The sequence below is a fragment of the Urocitellus parryii genome, chromosome 12 (assembly GCF_045843805.1).
Source record: "Urocitellus parryii isolate mUroPar1 chromosome 12, mUroPar1.hap1, whole genome shotgun sequence".
Taxonomy (NCBI): domain Eukaryota; kingdom Metazoa; phylum Chordata; class Mammalia; order Rodentia; family Sciuridae; genus Urocitellus; species Urocitellus parryii.
This window is the reverse complement of record NC_135542.1, coordinates 76,309,801-76,332,226: the sequence shown is the minus strand read 5'-3', so window position 1 is coordinate 76,332,226 and position 22,426 is coordinate 76,309,801. Positions and strand designations below refer to the sequence as shown.

Sequence of the window (22,426 nt, the reverse complement as noted above, 5' to 3'; positions counted from 1 at the left end):
TAATGTACAGAAAGGTTAAGTGTCTTGACTAGGGTTGTATAACAGGTATGTGCCAACATAAAATGTTATAAACAGTAAACTTATATTCTATAGCTTTGGGCAGTAGAAAATTAGATATGGGATGGATTGATATAAGCTAGAATCAGAAAAATTTCAGTCTTAATGGTGGTTATTGCTGAAGGAACTGTGATGGAAGGAATTAAGAGCACCTGCTATAAAAGGCATAAGTTTTTTGAGAGCTTAGTTTGCTTTGAGGGGCAGGGGGCAACTATTGGGCTGGGGTTTGTTTTTGCTGCTGCTGTGATTTGGGAATTGACCCCAAGAGTGTTGTATAACTGACCTACATCCCCAACCTCCCCTCTCCGCCCCCACAGAAGGTCTCCCTAAGTTGCCCAAATAGGCCTTGAATTTGACTCATTTTCACATACTGAATAGCTGGTGTTACAGATGTATTGTGCCATACCTAGCCACTCTAGTTTCTTCTAAGAGCATAAGATAATGAAAATAATACTGTGTTTAAGGAAAACAGTGTGATAATGTTGTGCATAATAAAATGGGTAGGCAGAGCAGAAGAGGTTTTGGTAGCAAGACCTTTTGCAGTAATTAAAATACATGAAAGTGGGCTGGGGATGTGGCTCAAGCGGTAGTGTGCTCGCCTGGCATGCGTGCGGCCCGGGTTCGATCCTCAGCACCACATACCAACAAAAGATGTTGTGTCTGCCGAGAACTAAAAAATAAATATTAAAAATTCTCTCTCTCTCCTCTCTCTCTCTCTCTCTCTCTCTCTCTCTCTCTCTCTCTCTCTCTCTCCTCTCTCACTCTCTCTTTAAGAAAAAAAAATCTTGTGTTTGAGTCTCTGGGACCAGAAAAATTGGAAGAAAATGGGAAGTTGAGCAGGCTTACATTAATTATTCATTTTGAGGCTTGTTTGTTTGGGAGGGGGGAACTATTTTGACTATGTAATACATGGTTAAAATTAAAAATAAAAATTTTTTTCTGGAGGGAGGAAGGTACTGGGGTGCTTTACCACTAAGCTATATCCCCACTCCTTTTTTACTTTTTGAGACAGGGTCTTATTAATTTGTGTAGGTCCTTGCTAAATTGCTGAGGCTGCCCACCAACTTGTTATTCTCCTGACTAAGTCTCTTCAGTTGTTGAGGCTTCAAAATGTATATAAGAAAATCTCCTCTATCCATATAATTTCTTTGTTAAAGGCCACCCACATGCTGGGTACACACCTATAATCGCAGTGGCTAACAAGTTTGAGGTCAGCCTGGACAATTTAGAGAGACTTTGTCTCAAAAAAAAGCAAGCCACCAGTATTACCACTTGAGTTTGTGTGTGTGTTGTATATGTATATACACACATATCTCTTTTTCTTGAAGTATGAACATGTAAACAGAAATGCACACAATCATACATAGATGCTCCCTTAAATAAAAGCATGCAATATACTGTCCTGTGTCTTGCTATTTTTCATTAAACTTTGAAGTGGTAATAAAAAAAATAATAAAGGGAAATTTTATAAATGACATCTGGGACTAGTGGTAGGGTAGCTTAGGAAAAGAGGTTCTAATTTAAAAATCATCAATTTTTAGCTGCAAGAGGGCACCTCCTTTGAGGGAGTAAATATAAACTAAAAACAGAATTTAAAACTAAGCCTTGTTGAACTATCTACATTTACTCATTGATCCAATAATACTTGGTTGAGTTTTGCTTGTGGTCACTCTCTAGTTTGTTTTTTTTTTTTTTTTTTTTTCTTTTCATTTGTTTCATTTTTTTTTTTTAAACAGGGACTAAGTTGCCCAGAAGGGTATCAAACTGTGATCCTCCTGCCTCAGCTTTCTGAGTGTCTGGGGTTTACAGATGTGCACCACTGTACCTAGCTCTAGTTTGGATTTTTTTATATTAAATTTGAAAGCTTTTGAAGAATTTAAGTAGGGGAGTGACATAATTGAAAATCTTAATATCAAGTCTGTGGAATTGGAAAGAAGCAATAAATGAGAGACTAGTTGAGAGATCATTGCATAATCCAAGTAAAAAATAATATGTGACTGAATTTGGTGGTGGTGAAGGTATTTAAAGGCAGAAAGATTTGAGATATATTTTGAGGATGGAATTGACAAGGCATGCTGATGGATTAGACCTTTGTAAGCAGAAAGAATGAGTACACAATAAAGTGGAAGGATACATAGTTGGAAAGATTAGAGAATGAGGAAAATTTTTAGCTATGTGATTTAGAACAGTTTTTTTCTCTGAACCTTATCTTTTTTTTTTTTTTTCTTTAAAGAGAGAGTGAGAGAGGAGAGAGAGAGAGAGAGAGAATTCTTAACATCTATTCTTTAGTTCTCGGCGGACACAACATCTTTGTTGGTATGTGGTGCTGAGGATCGAACCCGGGCCGCACGCATGCCAGGCGAGCACGAGCACGCCACCGCCCGAGCCACATCCCCAGTCCTGAACCTTATCTTTTAAAGCTACCTATCTTATGGTAGTTACAAGTTAACATGAAAAATGGTTTAGCACAGGGCCTAGACATAATAAATTCAGTAAAAGAATTGTGTTCATGATAATTACATTCTTGATGTAGGCAGGATTTTCCTCTCGGGAAAGATCAAAAAGTTTAAATTATTTGCCAAAAGCCACAGAAATAGTCAACAGTGAAGCTGAGAATAGTACTCAGGTCCTAATCCAGATTTCCTTTTTTTTTTTTTTTTTTTTTGGTACCAGGGATGATTGAACCCAGAGGTGTTTAACCACTGAACCACATCCCCAGTGCTTTTTTTATTTTGAGACAGAGTCTCACAGCGTTGTTTAGAACTCACTAAATTGCTAAGGCTGCTTTGAACTTAAGATCCTCCTGCCTCAGCCTTCTGAGTCACTGGGATTACAGGTGTGCAACACTATTGCACAACTGTACTTTCTTTCAGAAGGTGGTTAGAGCCTGAATATAAAGTGCCTAAGATACCTCTAAGAAGGGCTGTGAATTCCATTTTGTAGTACTAGTGATGTCGAAATGAAATATACAATATGAAGGAATTAAGAAAAAAATCTCCTGCCAGGCTCAGTGGCACAGGTCTGTAATACCAGCAACTCAGAAGGCTAGGGCAAGAGGATCTCAAGTTCAAAGCTAGCCTCAGCAACTTGGAAGGCCCTAAGCAACTCAGGGAGACCCTGTCTCTAATTAAGATATTAAAAAAGGCCTGACGGGCTGGGGATGTGGCTCAAGCGGTAGCACGCTCGCCTGGCGTGCGGGCGGCCAGGGTTCGATCCTCAGCACCACATACAAACAAAGATGTTGTGTCCGCCGAGAACTAAGAAAAAATAAATAAATAATTCTCTCTCTCTCTCTCTCTCTCTCTCTCTCTCTCTCTCTCTCTCTCTCTCTGTCCCCCTCTCACTCTCTCTTTTAAAAAAAAAAAAAAAAAAAGGCCTGGGGATGTAGCTCAGCGATTAAGCATTAAGCGCCTCTGGGTTCAATCTCTGACATCAAGAAGAAGAAACCTTCTTTTCCCATATTTTATCAAAAGAAAATAACTGAGTTTTATTAATGTTTATTAAGCAGGTGATCATGTCAAAAATATAATATTCCAAGAGAAAACTAGCTCTTTGATGAAAAATGTGTTGTACCTACTTTGTTCAGTAGGTACAAATTATTGTAGTCCAACTATTCTAACCCCAACAAAATGGAAAAAAGACTGAAACAGTACATACAAATGAAGACAATAATGGTCCAGACTGATATTTACACTTTTAGTATTAGCTGTGAGCTGTGTGACAAATAGAGATGATGATAGTGATCTGATAACTCGTGACAAGAGCTTTGACACTCCTAAAATGTTTAAAGGATATTAGATTTATGGTATTGGGAATCTGACCCAGTGTACTTTACCCCTAACCTATATTCCCAGCCCTTTTTAAAAATTTTTTTATTATTTTTTAGTTAGGCATGACAGTAGAATGTATTTTGACATATATACATGGAGTATGACTTGCCATTTTTGTGGTTATACATGATGTGGAGTTACACTGATTGTATATTCATATATAAGCATAGGAACATTATGTCCAATTCATTCTACTGTCTTTCCCATTCCCATCCCTCTCTCTTCCCCCCCACTCTGGCAGGTCCAATCCAGTGAATTCCCGTGCCCCCACCCCTGTTGAGAGCCACAGCCCAGTCTGAATGGCCCCTGGCATTTTGCCAGAAATAGGTGGTGCCAATGAGCCATTAACAAGTTAAGCTGTGTATAATTGCTGTGACTGGATGATGCTGGATTGAAACAGGCTGTGTATTCAGTTGTATATTAGACCCCTGCTGTCCGGCAATAGGGCGGCTCCTGATGCCTCAGGCGCCTGCTACTTTTGAGTTCCTGTTGAGTTCTGGTTGAGCTCTAGCAGGGATTCCTAGAGAGTTCTTGTTGGTTGGTGAAGGTCCAATAGAGGGAGTTCCGGTTGGTGTGTGGTGTTCCTGGAAGCACACATGGAGTGCGGGTGAGAGTTGGGGCAATAAAGTAGTTCCTGTTTGAACCTACAAGTGCCTGGTAGAGGCTCGGTTATTTTTGTGCCCAGCCAGACTGCGGCACACCTCCTCCCCCATTGTAAGTCAGCCTCTACTTATCAGAGAGAAGGAACATTCAGACTTTGGTTTTGTGGGATTTACTTATTTCACTTAGCATGATAGTCTCTTGTTCCATCCACTTGCCAGCAAATGCCATAATTTCTTTCTTTTTCTTTCTTTTTTTTAATGGCTGAGAGAAAGTCCATTGTGTATGTGTATCACATTTTCTTTATCCATTCATCTGTTGAGGGCACCTAGGTTGGTTCTATAGCTTAGCTATTGTGAGTTGAGCTGCTATAAATGTTGATGTGGCAGAGTCATTGTAGTATGCTGATTTTAAGTCCTTTGGTTATATGGGGGGGGGGGATAATTGGGTCAAATGGTGTTCCATTCTAAGTTTTCTGAGGAATCTCCATGCTGTTTTCCAGGTAGTTGCACCAATTTGCAGTCCCACCAGCAATGTATTCGTGTACCTTTCCCCAGACCTTATTATTTTTTGAGACAGGGTCTTGCTAAGTTGCTAAGGCTGGCCTCATACTTGTAATTCTATGTTCAGCTTCCTGAATTTCTGGGATTAGAGGCATGTACCACTGCACCCAGCATAAAGGATTGTTTTTAAATATAAATATATATCCGCTGTCATTTTATGAGTATATTATACCCTAAGTACATATTGGGTCTTAAATGCGATCTGTTAATGTGGAGTCAGTGTAACTGAAACATTTAAAAATTTTGCTTATTTTATCTTTAAGCCTTTTATTTCCATTTTATGTATTTTAGTTATTTTAAGTATCCCCCTTAGAGACTGAGGAGACGGTGCCATACACACACATACGTATACACACACACACACACACACACACACACACGTGTGTGTGTGTGTGTGTATGTTCTTAGTAAAATTTTGTTTATAAAAATGGTTTTAGAGATTTTCAGAAAGGTTTGAAAAACTCTTACATAGATGGTGAGAGCAACTGATAAAAACTTTTGAGTAGATAACTTTGATAACACAGATTTCCATTTATTCTTACCTGATTATATAGCACATAAGAAGTATTAATCTGAGGCCTGGATTAATTAAGGGATATTTTTCATGTACTGATTAGAGCCAAAAAGTACCAATATTTTCATTTTCAAGGCTTTGTCTTTATTAATCTGGAGCTCATTTCTAATTTTTTCTTTTGTTTTGCAGTATTTAATCAAACCCCAGGGCCTCGCCCATGCTAATCAAGTGCTCTACCATTGACCTAATTCCCAGCCCTTTTAAATTTTATTTTGTTTTTTGTTTTTGGTGTTGGTGATTGAACCCTGCAGCATTTTGACACTGGGCTATCCTCCCTCTTTTTTTTGACTCAGGGTCTCACTAAGTTGCTTAGGTTCTCACAAAGTTGGTGAGGATGGCCTTGAACTTGTCCTCCTGCCTCAGCCTCACAAATCACTGACACTGCAAATAAGTGCCACTGTGTCCAGCTAGTTTTACATTTCTTTCTTTTTTCTTTTAAAGAGAGAGAATTTTTTAATATTTATTGTTCAGTTTTCTGTGGACACAACATCTTTATTTTATTTTTATATGGTGCTAAGGATCGAATCCAACGCCCCGCACATGCCAGGCGAACACCTTACCACTCGAGCCACATCCACATCCCTAGTTTTAGATTTCTTAACATCAGGCCATAATATTTAAAAGTACTGGTCAGATGAACAATTATTAAATATAAGGTATTTTTTAGATTATATTTTTGGTGGAGGTATAACTAAGTTCATGGTTTGGTTTGTTTCTTTTGCTTTTTGGAGTTGTTTGGTTGGTTTTGGGTTGTTGTTATTGTTTGTGTGTTTGTTTTTGTGGTCCTGGGGATTGAACTTGCAAGGCAAGCACTCTACCAACTGAGCTATATCCCCCAGCCCACTTTTGCATTTGTTTGTTTGTTTGCCTTTGTGTGTGTGTGCATGTGTGTGCCAGGAATTGGACCCAGGGATACTTAACCACTGAGCCACATCTCAACCCTTTTTTATATTTTATTTGGAGACAGGTTGCTTAGAGCTTCATTGAGTTTCTGAGGCTGGCTTTGAACCTGCAATCCTCCTGCCTCAGCCTCCCAACCTGCTGGCATTATAGGTTTTGCACCATCATGTTCAGTTCATGTTTATTTTTAAAATCAGCATTGTAGCTCTATTAAATTTTACTATGAGGGACTGGGCTTTATTAGCTCAGTGGCAGAGTGCTTGCGTAGCATGTGGGTTCGATTCTCAGCCCCACATAAAAAAAATAAATAAAGGCATTCTGTCCATCTACAACTACCCCAATTTTTTTTTTTAGTTTTACTATGAATCCTGAAATATTTGAGTATTGCATAGTGACTTTAGTATTTAAATGTGATTTTTGTATGTGTTTTAATTTAAATCCAAATTTAGTTTCTAACATAGTGGTTGACAACCTGTATTTAAAGGTGCAATCTTTTTAATACGATGTAAGAAGACATTGTAGTAAGGCACTTAAGCTAAACCTTGGGTTAATTTTTCTACAACCTAAGCTGCCAGACCAGTGGGTGCTCTTGGTAGTATTTGTAGGTAGAATGAGTGATTTCATTTCACCATTAGATTGCTTAAGGTCTTAAAGGCTTTTCCCAATTAAAAAAAAAAAAAGCCAAAAGTAGAGTTAAACATTAACATTTTTCAGGTATTAGTTGGCATACTTTTTTTGGTGGGGGTGGGTGGGTACTGAGGATTTAACCCAGAAGTGCTTCACCACTGAGTTGCATCTCCAGCCTTTCATTTTTTAAATTTTGAGACAGGGTCTTAGTAAGTTGCTTAGGACCTTGCTAAGTTGATGATACTGACCTTGAATTTGTGATCCTCCTTTCTCAACCTCCCAAGTCAGTGGAATTACAGGCATGCACCAGTATAGTTGGCTTTTGTCAGCATAATTTTAACTAGTTGACAACTAGCTAAAAAGGAAAAGCAAACATGTAGGCCAATAGTGAATGGAGCAGCTGACTTTCTGGAAACAATAGAAAGTAGATGGTTAGAATTGTCTACATTACAACTTTAGCCAAGAATAACTAATCCGTTTAAGTTTTATCTTGGTAACATACAAAGCCCACTAACCTGTTTTAGTATTTTTTGTTTTGTTTTAGAAAATTCATCAATGTTATTTTGAATACCAAAGTACTGTTTCATTGCCAGTATATTACTAAAGTCAGTTGAGTATAGGTTAATTGTGCTTATCAGATGGCATTTGTCATTGCTATTCTGTTTCAGTTCTCTGCAACTTTATGTACACTTTGTACATATCTTTGCTGTCATCATGATGTAGAAATCTTTTATTTTTCAACAGGATACGTTAATTGTTTGGTCAGAAGCTGAGAACTATGATCTGGCTCTAAGTTTTCAGGAAAAAGCTGGCTGTGATGAGATCTGGGAAAAAATTTGCCAGGTAAGTTTTGGGGTTTTTTTGTTTTGTTTTGTTTTTTTCTTTGCAACGCTGGGAATTGAAACTTAAGGCCTTGGTAGGCAAGTTCTCTATCATGGAACTACATCCCTCCAGAGTCCTGAAATTTTATTTATTTGTTTGTTTAGTTGGTGGGTGCTGGAGATTGAACCCAGAGGTGCTCAACCACTGAGCATATCTCCAGCCTCCTCCCACTTTTTTTTTTTTTTTTTTTTTTTTTTTTTGTAGGCATGGTCTCACTTGGTTTGGTTGCTTTTGGCATCACTAAGTTACTGAGGCTGCTTTTAGACTTGAGATTTTCCTACCTCAGCCTCCTGGGTCACTGGGATTACAGATGTGTACCACTGCACCTGCCTCTAATGATTTTTAGTACTTAAGTTTTTTGAATTAGTTTATGGATCTGATAATAATACAATCATTTTTTCCCTTGGTTCTGCTAATAACAGTGCCAGATAATTTAATAAAATGGTTCAAGAAAGTGTAGTGTGAGCCTCCCCATTCCAAATAAGAATTATTTGATATGAGGCCCTGAATCAATAAACTTTTAACTGGGAATGGTTGCTTTGTTTCTTTTCTACCTTGTATCTTACTGTGCATCTTATGTTGCTAGAGCATTATTAGTATACAATATTAAACATAGTTTCCACTGATAAACAATTAAAAACTAATAAATAAGATTTTGTGATTCATATAAACTATACATAGAAAAAAAACAGAATTGTTTTTGTTACTATTTTGCCTTTAAACCTGAAAGGGTCCTGGTTTTTTTTTTTTGTTTTGTTTTGTTTTTTTTTCTTTTTGCTCTTCCAGGTGTTCTGTGAGGATTGAATTGAATATTTCATGTGAGAAGTTTTCTATAAACTGAGATTTAACTTAAGACTTAAGAAATTAAGTCTTAACTTGTAGACATATACAATGCATGCAACAAATATTTACTTTTCTGCTCTTGATTTAAGATGAGCTTGGATCATATGTTCTTCCGTGCAGTGGGGCAGGGGCTGACCCATGTAAATAATAAAACATACTGAAGGGTATGAACTAATTTATAAAAAATATTATAGAGAAAACATTAAAAGTGAAAAATCACTTATTTAAATTACTAATTTACAAAATGAAAGAAAGTATTTGAGATTGTTCAGAATATATTAATGAAAGTATATAAGAATAGCCTTCTTAAATTATAAATTCTAACAAAGGTGATGTTTTATTTCATTCTCTTTTCCTCTCCCTCTTAACAGCATGGTAGCTCATGGTAACTATACATGTACTCAGTAAACATTTAAAGAAGAAAAAAATAATGCAGAAGACAAACTCCTTGTGAAGAACTAGGATGCTGATTGATATATTCACTATAACATGTATTTATAGGATGGATAATATTTTGCAGTGATCAACATATAGGTTATACCTTGTTCTCCACCTCAGTATTTACTGTTTAATTTGTGGTTTTGAATATTTATGTACTATTAAAGACTAAATATATTTGTACTAAAATTTTTTTGCTAAAATGTATATTGTACTGTTTTTACTCAGGTAGTTTGGGAGATCCCTAAAACCACTCTCAGGGTCCAATATAATTCATTGAAATGACTGTAAGAACCGAACAAAGCTAATATACTTATGGCTACAATTTATTATAGTGAAATGATGCAGATTAAGATTACCACATGGAAAAAGATACATGGAGCAGGATCCAGGAAAGTTATATCCAGGCTTGATTTTCTAGTTTTCTCTCCTATAGACATAGACAGTGCTTATTTCTCTCGGCAACCAGGTATGGCAATACTCATGAAGTATTGCCAGCCAGGGTAGCTTACCCAAATATTTGTGTCCAAGGTTTTCAGTGGGATCAGTCACAAAAGCATGGCTAACCTTAGTCTTCAACACCTCAAAAAGTGGACTACCTTCTATCATAAACCATATCATTAGCATAGAATATCCAAAATAGCCTGATGTTCCTTGGTAAACCAAGTCACAGCTTTAGAAAAATAGTTCAGGTACAGAAAGATTATCTCTCGGAAGCTGAGCAAGATCCAAACCTTTCTTTGGGAAAGGTCAATCCCTTTGCCAAGGTTTTTTCCCATCAAAATGATCATGACTGTCTAAGGATCTACATCTAATATAATCATTTATATGACAGAGCAATATGAGTGTGAATGTGCCTGTCATTTGAAAGAGCCAGTATAAGGTAGAGATAGATATGAAGAAACAGCTCATCTGTTTTATAAAGCCACAACATACTTTTTATATTTGTTTACTAATATGATTATTCATTTCCCTTCTTGATCTACTGTAATTTATACATTTTGATAAATTTGTACAGAACTGTTTAGCATAGAGCTTAGCCAGTAGTTAATAAAATCCAGTTCTTCCTCAGGCTAGTCATTTTCTGTTGGCATCATATCCTCAGGAAGCTTAACTCCCATTTGTCAATTGACTTAATAAATAATCAATATTGTTATAAGATTTATGCACATACATAAAAGTAGTTTAATCAACCGTACCAGTGTTATGCATATCATAGTATGGTAGTAGATATAACCTGAAAAGTAAGAATTAATAGATACTAGCATATACTAGACTTTAGTCATTAACAGTCCAGTTCATCATAATATTATATGATAAAATGTCAGGGATGTCATTCATCAGAGTTTACAGGCTTCCATTCACCTATATCAGGTTCTAAGAGCAGAGATGATCTTGGAAGACATAAGATTTCACCATTCTAGGCATCTGTTGTAATTGAGCTAGGAGATCCTATCATCTTGCTCTGAACCTTTCTTGAGACACAGTTATTAACATTGGATTTCTTTTGTTGCATTACCCATTTATTAATTCCTTTGCCCTCAGTTACTATTTCTCCTTTGTCATTGATTTTTATGCAAAGTTTTCCAAATTTGTAGGAATGTTAGCTTTGGTCACTCTGATAGTCCTATAGGGTTAATTATTGTATGGATTACTTGAAAGATTTGTGTATGTTGCTGATTATACATTTAGTTATTGTTCCTATAAATTATGTTTTACTTTTTGGTTCTGGATTGGGTTTGCATCTCCCTATTTGACCAGTGTAGGCCAGGATTAGAAGGAAAGATACTTTGCTTCTGACAGCCACTCAGGGGCCAGACTGATAGAGAACACATTTTTTTTTTCTAAAATATTGCAAAGTGGGAAGGAAAGGTGACATCAGAGCACTGACTTCCTGTACCACACTGATGATTAAACCCCGCGGTGCTCTGCCATCTATCTACACCACCACTCTTCTCCCCCAACTTTTTTCTTTTTTTGAGACAAGGTCTTGCTAAACTGCCAGGCTGTCCTCAAACTTGAATGTTCCTCCCTCAGCTTCCTAGTTGCTGGGATTTTAAAAGTTTTGCCCAGATATTACATGTGGGTTTTTTTTTTTTTTTGCTTGCATTTTATTGACCAGTTTAAGTTATACAGCTAAAAATAAGTGTATTGAAGAACATAACTAATGCATCTCAAAAGGGAGAGAATCAGAAATAGTTGGTGGACTACACCTATGGCCTCTATGTAAATATTTGGATGAATGTGGGGTTGACAAATCAGATCAGTGAAAGTTGACCTTAGGAGAGGATGAAAGAAATTTGTGAGGATTAATGCTAGATTACAGAAATAAACACTATAATCAATTTAATGCTTCTTGAATATTTTATTCTTAAACATGCAAGCTGTATTTATTTGAAGTGTAAAGTTAACTTATCTGGTTTTTTTCCCAAGTAGTGAGCCAACAGATTTTGTTGTAAGATGAGTATTCAAACACTGTAGACTTAGTGAAACCAGTCTTGTGATCATTCCTCCCTCATTATTCCAGTTTCTTTTAAAGAATTTGTAATCCTGCTGGTAACACATTTTATACTATATAGACATTTGTGATTCCTCTTCTAGTTTTTCCTCATCTATCCATTCTCTTATCTGTTCCACCACCACTATCCAAAATCAGTTGCTCATGTAAACTTTAGAATAATGCTCTAATTTGTCTATAGTCTAAAATTTATTCCATATGACTGGTACTACACCACACACACGTAGCCTCCCTTCTTCCCCCCCCCCCACCAGTTTGTTCATGCATAGGATAGAACCCCAGTACCTTGGGCATGCTTGGCAGGCACTCTGCCACTGAGCTCCAATCCCCAGCCCAACCACATTAACTTTCTAAGAAGGTTCTGTACTTACACTTCCTGCATAATTACTCAGTGTTTCAGCTTGTCATTCCATGATTTGCCATCAGTTTACAATTCCAGTCTGGGTATTTGGCATTTGCATGTCACATATATTTCTGTCTCTCTGCCTTTCTGCAGTTTCCCTTGAGTTTTGAGTTTCGATATAGTTTATCTCCTATCTAAATTTTACCCATCTTTGGCTTCCAAAGATCTCAAATACTGTTACTTTTATAATTCTTTTCCTGCTCCCCTTCATTCCACCCAAGTCCCCCCACACACACACACCAAGAACTGAAGGAAATTCTGAATTATCTTTGCATTTTATGTGAATTGCTCTATGATCTTGCTACTTATGTGTCAGTTTCCCCAAACCCAGCCACACTGTTGAAAAATCAAAAGTAAAAATATTCATCTCTGTAGAAAAAGAACTTATGTGCATCTGTGTATCTACATTTCTCTAAACTCTTAGATCTTTTTTTCATGTGTTGTTTTGGTGGATACAGAAATTTGTAGAACTTAGGATGTTTTGAAGTGGAGAAGACGATAGTTGCGTTCTTGTGTTAATTAGAAAAAATTTTATGAAGAGTTATTTTTTGGAGTACTTTATTATAGAAAATTTGTTTTAGCCTTGCTTAACCTGAGTTGACAATCTGAATCATAATAGTTCGCTATTTATTGTTTTGTAATTTTGATATAGATTAAAAGTTGGAGGCTTTATCACAGATGTTAAATGAATATTGTTCTCTTGGGTTTTTATTTTATTCATTTTTGATGATGCTGGCAATTGAACCCAGGGATGTTTTACCACTGAGTTACATCCCCAGCACTTACTAGATTTTACTTTGAGACAGGGTCTCACTAAGTGGCTGAAGCTGACCTTGAATTTCTGATCCTCCTTCCTCAGCCTCCTGAGTTGCTGGGATTATAGGTGTGTTAAACTGCGCCTGGCTGAATATCGTTTTTTAAAAATAGACTTTATTTCTTTTGGTTTGTAGCAAAAGCAAAATATTTTTCAAAGGCATTTTGGAGAAATCTTATTTTTTCACTCATTATAAGGAATGAGGTTTTAGTTTGGTTTAAACTTAGTAATATCCTCATCCCAGCCAGTGTGGGTTGCTAAATATCATACTTAGTGGCTGGGTGGGGGGAGGTGAAATAGAAGAGTTTGCCTTCTTTAAAATGGAAAATTATTGGATATAGTGAAGATTAAATGACTATATAGTTATATAATATCAGCTGAAATATTCAGGCTATCCTGAAAATATAGGGTGGAAAATTAATAGGTGAAACTATATGTGGTCAGTTACTTGAGACTCAGGTAACTCTAAACTACTTAAATTCACTGGTCAGTATGTTGATTTCCAAAATGTTGGAATTTTTTAAATTTTAAAATAACCAGCTCTACTTCTGTATTTTAGGTTCAAGGTAAGGACCCATCAGTAGAAGTCACACAGGACCTCATTGATGAATCAGAAGAAGAACGATTTGAAGAAATGCCTGAAACCAGTCATCTAATTGACCTGCCCACGTGTGAACTCAACAAACTTGAAGAGATTGCTGACTTGGTTACCTCAGTTCTCTCCTCCCCTATCCGTAGGGAAAAGCTGGCTCTGGCCTTGGAAAATGAAGGCTATATTAAAAAACTACTGCAGCTATTTCAAGCTTGTGAGAACCTAGAAAACACTGAAGGCTTACATCATTTGTATGAAATTATTAGAGGAATCTTATTCCTAAATAAGGCAACTCTTTTTGAGGTGATGTTTTCTGATGAGTGTATCATGGATGTTGTGGGATGCCTTGAATATGATCCTGCTTTGGCTCAGCCAAAAAGACATAGAGAATTCTTGACCAAAACTGCAAAGTTTAAAGAAGTTATACCAATTACAGACTCTGAACTAAGGCAAAAAATACATCAGACTTACAGGGTACAGTATATTCAGGACATCATTTTGCCTACACCATCGGTTTTTGAAGAGAATTTTCTTTCTACTCTCACATCTTTTATTTTCTTCAACAAAGTTGAGATAGTCAGCATGTTGCAGGTAAGTAAAGTAATTCTTCACGATTTTGTTTTGAGATATGAAGTTCCTTCATATGTCAAGCTGGTATTCAAAAATACTACTTTGTTTACTTTAAATGTTCTATCAAGCATAGAAAATTTGACTTTATCTTGTTTTGTGAAGGAGAAAAGTTTTTTTTAACACAAATTGTATTTGTAAGTATTCTCTGATGCAGCTGTTTTTAAGTTTTTTGTATTTTTAAAATGGAGTTACGTTATGAATAACCCTGTTTTTATAGTACTGGGGATTGAACCCAGGGGCACTTTACACTGAGCTGCATCCTCAGTCTTTTTATTATTTTTATTTTGAGAAAAGATCTTCTAAGTTAGTTGCCTAGCCTGGCTTTGAAGTTGCAATCCTCCTGCTTCAGCCTCCCAATAGCTAGGATTAAAGGCATGTCCCACCACACCTTGCACATGCTAGGCAAACACTCTACCACTGAAGCAGCATCTCTCACCTTATGCAACTATTTTTTTTAACATATTTTATTTCATTTTGAAAAACACAATTATTATTGGGGTCTGTATGAGTATTTGTACTGAAAATGTCCCAGATAACTTAAATGTGCAACCAACATTGAAAAATAGTAGTTTTTAGGAAATGATACTTAGGTTATTGACTTTGCAAAGTTGATTTTATTCTTTGTTCTTCAGTTGTAATTAAGAGTTTATCATGTTACTCCTTTACATCCTCATTATATAGTAATCATGCATTTGAAGATTTTTACACTGTGATATTAGAGTATATCCAATTTCCTACATAATTATCATTGTTATTTCCTTAACAGTCACTAAGTTTATTGAGCAGCTGTTATATACTTAGTGTAGTGGTTCTCCAAATGTGGTCTGTGAACTCTGGAGGTCCCTGAAACCCTTTCAAAGGAGTTCATGAGGCTTTCCCTTTTTCAGCTTCATGTCAGTGTGTTATTTTTTCATAAACTAAAGCCAAATCAGTGTTTCACAACAGATTGAATGCAGAGAAGAATCTAGTTATCTTTTAAGCCAGACATTAAAGAGATTTGCAAAAAAAATGTGAAAGGGCCATTCTCCTTTCTAAACTTTAAAAATATAGAATCATATAGTTGTTTCTTACTTAAAATATTTACTTGAGGGATTGGGGTTGTAGCTCAGTGGTAGAGCACTTGCCTCACATGTGTTGGTCACTGAATTTTATCCTCAGTACCGCATAAATGAATAAAATAAAGGTATTATGTCCATCTACAACTAAAAATTTTAAAAATATATATAATTACTTGGACACATAATAGCTTATTAAAAATTAATACTTTCAAAGGCCTCCTTTGTTACTTTAATTGTGATAAATATCAATAAATGTAGCCCACATAATAAAACTCTTTGGGGCTCTCCATATTTTTTTAGAGTTTAAAGGAATCCTGAGACCAAATCATTGAGAATCTCTGACTTTGTACTTAGCTATGTGACTTTATTTTTATGATATTTCCATCCAATATTCACCTTTATATTGTTACTTTATATTTTGTATAGGATATCTGTCTCCAAATCATTGTTACAAATAATGAGTTTTTTGTTACTCTCCTGCAGTAAGTGGGAGGGAGTTTAAACTTACACATCAGATTCTTTTTATAATATATAAAACCTGTTTTGTTTTGTTTTGTAAACCATACTATACAATTCAGGATGTTGTTTTTCTTATAGGCAAAATGATTACAGTCTCAGGAGATGGGAGTCACTATCTATAGTTGATGTAAAGAACCTATTGTCAGGATCTTTAAATTAGCTTTCCAGTTAACTGGTTTTGATTTCAGAAGGGTTTCCAAACCCTTAACAATGAATCATCAAATGCTCTTTTATACTTTAAAAAATTTGTGCAAACTAATCTATAAATATTTGTGATACATATTTGTCATATATTTTATAACAGGTTTGTGAAATTTATAATATAAATCAACTGTAACTTTAAAAAAAGGAAAGTTTTGCCAGGTACCATGGCACATACATGTAGTCCCAGGTACTCAGGAGACAAAAGCAGGAAGATCACAAGTTTGAGATTGGCCTCAGAAATTTAGTGAGTTCCTTTCTCATGAAAAGTTTCGGGAGTGTAGCTCAGTGGCAGGACACTTCTGTGTTTAGTCCCCAAAATGAAGTTCAGTACTACAAAAATGAAGATAAATTTGGCCTGGCACGGTGGCACACATCTGTAATCCCAGTGGCTCAGTAGGCTAAGGCCACAGAACCATGAATTCGAAGCCAGACTCATCAATGGCAAGGTGCTTAGCAACTCAGTGAGACACTGTTTCTAAATGAAATAGAAAATAGGGCTGGGGGTGTGGCTCATTGATTGAATGTTTCTGGTATTCAATCCCCAGTTCCAAAATAAATAAATAAATAGAATTTAAAGAATAAAAAAAAAAAGAAAGAAAGTCTAACTCACTTCTGGTTCGTGAGATTCATTTTCCGAAATGTCCAAGTACTATGAACAAACTACCTGTTTGACTTTATTCTATGACACTTCCAACCAATATTTATCTTTCTGTTACTGTAACTTTATTTTTAGTGTAGAATATATTCCAGATGATTCTTTTACAAACTGTAAGTTTTTCAAACTGAAATTTCTCATTATTCTTCTATAATGAGTGTGAAGAAGGTTAAACATGCACATAATTAAGTTTCTTTTATAATACATAGGAGCTTGGGTTTTTTATCTAATATTTACAAATCAGTTATGTCTCATGTGCTAGCAGTAGTGCTGAATTCTACTTAAAAAGATGTATGAGAAGGAAAGTAATTAAGATTGTGGTTCATAGCCTCTACTCATTGCCTAAAGCCCAACTTGGGTTTCTTTATAGAAGTTTCTAGTTAGGTATTAGGTGTTTCCAGGTTTTCTAGTATGCATATCTGTGGTTTCTTAAGTGAGTATTAGTCTGCTGTTGCATGAATTAAATAAGGCAAGTGAAAATGTATGCATTTTATCTAACTGGAACAAAATAAGGAAGTACAAAGGTTCATATAAATAATAGCTTAAATTAGGTTAATTAACTGAGAAATTACATTAAAGTACATAATGGCTCTAGTATACATGTGGACATTCTCTTAAATCGTCAAGATAGGAGCATTAAATTTTAGTTCATCTAAATTTTCTAGCTAATTATAGATCAAAACCCCTGTTGCAGAATGAATAAATATGCTTCAAACTTTCCTCAACTCCATGATACTGAGGATTGAGCTCTACCACTGAGCTATCCCCCCAGCCTTTTTATTTCATTTTAAGATTGAATTAATAAACTGCAAGTTTTTCTGGCCTTAAATTTGTTATTCCCCTGCCTTAGCCTTCTGAGTATCTGGTATTACAAGTGTGGACCGCCCTGCTGTGCTCAAAAAGTATTTTATAAATTAAGTCCCTAAAAGCCAATAAAATGAGGTTATTTCCTTACAAATAACTACAGAATGACATCCTTCTCACAACAATAAGTTTTAATTTCTCCCCTTACTGGAAATTGATAGAGTTGATCTAAAGCCAACTTGTCAGTTGTTTGTTTCCTTAACATGTTTGAATATAATATTTTCACTATTCCATAGGTAAAAGTTGAGCATACCACAAACCCAGCAGTATTAGTGGTTTAGTTCTTTTTTTTTCCCCCACATATTCTGTAGTTAATAAGGTTATAGCAATGATTTCAGTTACTAATTAAATACATAAAATCTTGAAATAACTTTAAAAGAAAAAAGCCCTTTTGCTATGATATGATTCTTTTGTGTTTAAGACTTTTTTTGGATTCAGGTATAAGACTGAACATAGTAAATTATCTTACTAGATTTGGTCCTTTCTAGCTTGAGTTTTGCTTTGGTTCCATTCTTAAGTCTGAACTTAGGAACCTATCCAAAGTTTATTTGCTAGGTGTGACTTTATTTTGTCTTATTATTTGGGAGACCTGAATTCTGAATTTACTAGCTAGCCTCAGATAAGTCCACTCATGGAACTAGGCAATCTTTGAATGATGACACAAAGCTTGATCTAAATTTAAATTTATTTATGTGATTCTAAAAATGATGAACAGGTTCTCTTTCATTTTGTCTGTTTTTACATGATTGCAAAGAAGTTTGATTTAATCTTTTAGAAATAGTTTTTGTTTGTTTGTTTGTTTGTTTTTAATACCTGGGATTGAATTGAGAGGCACTCAACCACTGAGCCATATCCCCAGCCCTATTTTGTATTTTATTAGAGACAGGATCTCACTGAGTTACTTAGTGTCTCACTTTTGCTGAGGCTGGCTTGGAACTCAGGATTCTCCCGTCTTAGCCTCCTGAACCACAGGTGTCCGCCACCACACCAGCTTCTAGTAACCCCTTTTTCCCACAAGGTATTTTGTTTTCTTTTGTGTTATTTTGATTTTTTTGTGGGATTTGTTATTGTTGTTTTGTTTTTACTATACTAGAATTGAACCCTGGGCCCATTACCACTGAGCTATACTCCAGCCCTCTTTATTTTTTCATTTTGAAAGAAGATACTGGCTGATTTGCTTAGACTGGCCTGTATGCCTCCAGTCTCAGCGTCCTGACACCTATAGTTACAGGTATTCACCACCACACCTGGCCTCCCACAAGGTTTTGTTGTGTTACCTGGAAAAGCAGCCACATACAATTTATCCTACACAATTGTGTTTTTTTAAATAAAAGTTCTTAAAACCAAGTAGAAAAGAAAAACTAAAAGATCTAAAGAGATTAGTTTAATTAGTTTGAGAAGCAAGTTCGAAAAAAGCATTCCAACTATGTGATGGGCTTTTAAGCTGTCTTAATTTACTTTCTTAATTTACATTGGAACAGTTTATTTGTGTATCTTAAGAAATATTATCAATAATAATAATGCTGAAGTCCATAGAAAATATACTAGGAATCAGAAAGCATTCTTCTGATGAATTATAACACTTCAGATTGCTTCTATGTATAATATTTTATGTAGTTCCAGCTGTCAGCTCACAAGTACTGAGTCATATAAGAAGAATTTAATTGGCAAATTGCATTTATCAAGAAGTTGGAACTTTTTTCCTATGAAAATATTCTGACAGAGTTAATCTTCAGACAGGAAAGGATGAAGATTTAATTGGGAGAGATATAGGAAGATAAGAATTTATTAAAGGTGCGAATGGAGGTAAATATGTACTTATTTATTAAAATAAAAATATTGAGACCAGCCAGGCTCAGTGGTGCACACCTGTAATACCAGGACTTGAGAGGCTTAGGCAGGAGGATCACAAGTTTGAAGTGAGCCCTAGCAATTTAGGGAGACCTTAGGCAACTTGGTGAGAATCTTTATGGAAAGAAAAAATAAAAAGGACTGGGGATGTAGTTCCCTGCTAAAGTATTCCCCCCATCCCCCAAAAGAAACGTTGAGACCAGAATTATTTGGGGAAAAAGTGATTGAGGAATAAATGATTGCATACACATTTGAGTTCCCTCAGAAGATGGATGATGCAGGCCACAGTACATAAGGAATCAGTGAAGTCAGTAAGGAAGGAAACATGGTTTTGAGTTAGGCAAATGAAGGAGTTTTGTCTTCAAATAGCACTCATTGATGGTTAGTGGGTGAGCATATTATACTTTCTAGGATTGTAGCTAGTGATTTCCTCCACCTGGTGCTGGGGATTGAACTCAGAACTTCACACATGCAAGGCAAAAACTCTACCACTGGACTATATACATCCCCAGTCTCCCAGTGATTTTCATTGATGAAAGCCAGTGTATTTCAAGAAAGGATTTAAGTGATGAAGTGCATCCTTATGTATTTTTTTATTTTACTGTCAGCTCTACGTATATTATTGCTACAAACATTTGTAAAACATGCTATTTAATTAAAACTAATGGAAACTATTTGAGAAGGAATTCTGAAAATAAAACTAAAGCTTAAACGCATCAATTTCAGTTATATTCTTTAGCAGTTTTTGGTATAAATCTCCCAAAGCAAATTTCTTTTTTTTCTCTCTTTTTTGGCAATACTGGGGACTGAACAAGGGGCACTTCACCACTGAGCCATATTCCCAGTCTTTTTTTTTTTTTTCTTATTTTGAGCTAGGGTCTCATTAAACTGCTGAGACTGGCCTCAAACTTGCCGTCCTCCTGCCTCAGCTTCCCAAATAACTGGGATTACAGGTGTGCACCATAGCACCTAGGTGAATTTCAATCTTGACAACATTTTTTTTCTTTATAATTTTGTGTTCTGCTTATATTAGAAAATATAGTGAAGCAAAAATAAAAAACACAATCCATCACCAAAATACAACCACAAGTAACGTTTTAATCATAACCCTCTGAACTTTAGACACATTTAAATTTAAAAAAATACATACTCTGCTATATGTTTTGTTTTTCCTTTTAGCAGTACCTAGGGAAATTAATATTTACCGGTCTTAATACTTCAGAGTCATCAAATGAAGTTACTGTAGTGGTTTTTCATAAAATTATATTTTTGGAGACCACAACAACATGTAAGACTCTGCTCCAGTTATCTGTAGACTGTTATATACTGAGTTCTTATGTTTTAAATTACTTTGTAATTTACCTGCTTTTGGGGGGTGAGATACTGGGGATTGAACCCAGGAGTACTTTACCACTTATTCCTTTTTATTCTTTTGTTATTTTGACACAGGGTCTTATTAAATTGCTAAGGGTGGCCTTGAACTTGAGATCCTCCTGCTTCGTCCTCCTGAATCACTGGGATTATAGGCATACCCCACTGTGGCTGAATTGTTGTTTTCTCAACATAGTCATACATGTACATAACCTTATTTGATCAGTTTCATTACCCAGAAATATTTTCCCTCCTCCCTTCTTCCCTCCACCTGGTCCCTTTCTTGTATTCTACTGGTCTCCTTTCTGTTTTCATGAGATTCCCCCTTCCCCTTATTTCTTTTTCTTTTTTATTCTCTAGCATCCACATATCACATTTTCTTTATCCATTTATCTGTTTGATGAACATCTAGGCTGATTCCATAATTTGACTATTGTGACTTGCTGCTATACATATGGGTGCACCCATGTATTGCTATGTATGCTGACTTTATGAATTGTGTTTACATAAAATAAAGAGTAAGTAGGCCCTGAAAGGGTACTGGAAAAAGTATCAAAGTGAATTGCTGCCACATCTTTTAGACATCTCTTTTTGTTTAGATTTCTTTACAGTCAGGCACAGTGGTAATGCCTGTAATCCCAGCAATTCCAAAGACTAAAGCAGGAGACTCATGAATTCATAATCAGCCTCAACAACTTACCAAGGGTCTAAGCAACTTAGCAAGACACTGTCTCTAAATAAAATACATATACAAGGGCTAGGGATGTGACTCAGTGGTTAAGTACCCCTGGGTTCAATCCTTGGTACAAAAAAAAAAAGTCCTTTATAAGTGAGATTTCTAGCTAAATTAATATATAATTGAATGTATAACTAGAAGTAAATGATATACTCAGTTTATGGGAAATTATAAATATATTCTGAAATTTTATGTTTCAGGAATGAAAATGCTATTTACCTCTCATCAATTTTTATTATAGTTTGTGTAAATCATAATTGAACATAACATACTTCTGTTAATATTTCATAGTAATTGTTTTCATGCAGGAAGATGAGAAGTTTTTGTCTGAAGTTTTTGCACAATTAACAGATGAGGCTACAGATGATGATAAAAGGCGTGAATTGGTAAGCTGTTCTTGAAATTTACATTCTTGAAGAGGACTTTCCCTTTTGGCATGCATAGCTTTTATCTTGAATTTGTTAAGAGTTTTGTTTTTTTTTTAACAATAAGTATGGAATGAAAGATATATATTTAGGTTGAACTATATAATGATCATTCAAAGTTTCTAAAGTTTGCTTGTATATGTTTTAGAAAACTTGAGATGTTCCAATGTGTTTTTCCCCAGTAAGGGAATTTGAGTGTCTCATAAATCCCAAAATCAGATAAGTGTCTTATGTCAGAACTATAAACCCACACACATTTTTGTTTTTACAGATATTTACATAGGGAAATTCTTTGCTTTTTAAACAAGAGGTATAAGGATGCTTCTTGAAATAAGGGAATCATGGTTTGTCTTTTTGGAAATATTTTTCATCTTCTAATGTATTTACAAACTTTATTTTTAGATATAAAACATGTTTGGGAAAAAAGAATAGTGACTGCTGATTACCAGATGTTTGCCCCTTTTTCAAATAT

At 35.5% G+C, this 22,426-nt stretch overlaps 1 protein-coding gene across 3 annotated transcripts in view; it reads left to right on the top strand.

Moving 5' to 3' along the window:
• The window catches only part of Ppp4r3b (protein phosphatase 4 regulatory subunit 3B), a 57,234-nt gene that overhangs the window by 5,103 nt on the left and 29,705 nt on the right, over window positions 1-22,426 (top strand). For all 3 annotated transcript variants that reach the window (XM_026399921.2, XM_026399920.2, XM_026399919.2), the window contains exons 3-5: window positions 7,896-7,994; window positions 13,609-14,232; window positions 21,838-21,915. In XM_026399921.2, the coding sequence (XP_026255706.1) occupies window positions 7,896-7,994; window positions 13,609-14,232; window positions 21,838-21,915 (801 nt within the window). The remainder of the gene's footprint in view (window positions 1-7,895; window positions 7,995-13,608; window positions 14,233-21,837; window positions 21,916-22,426) is intronic.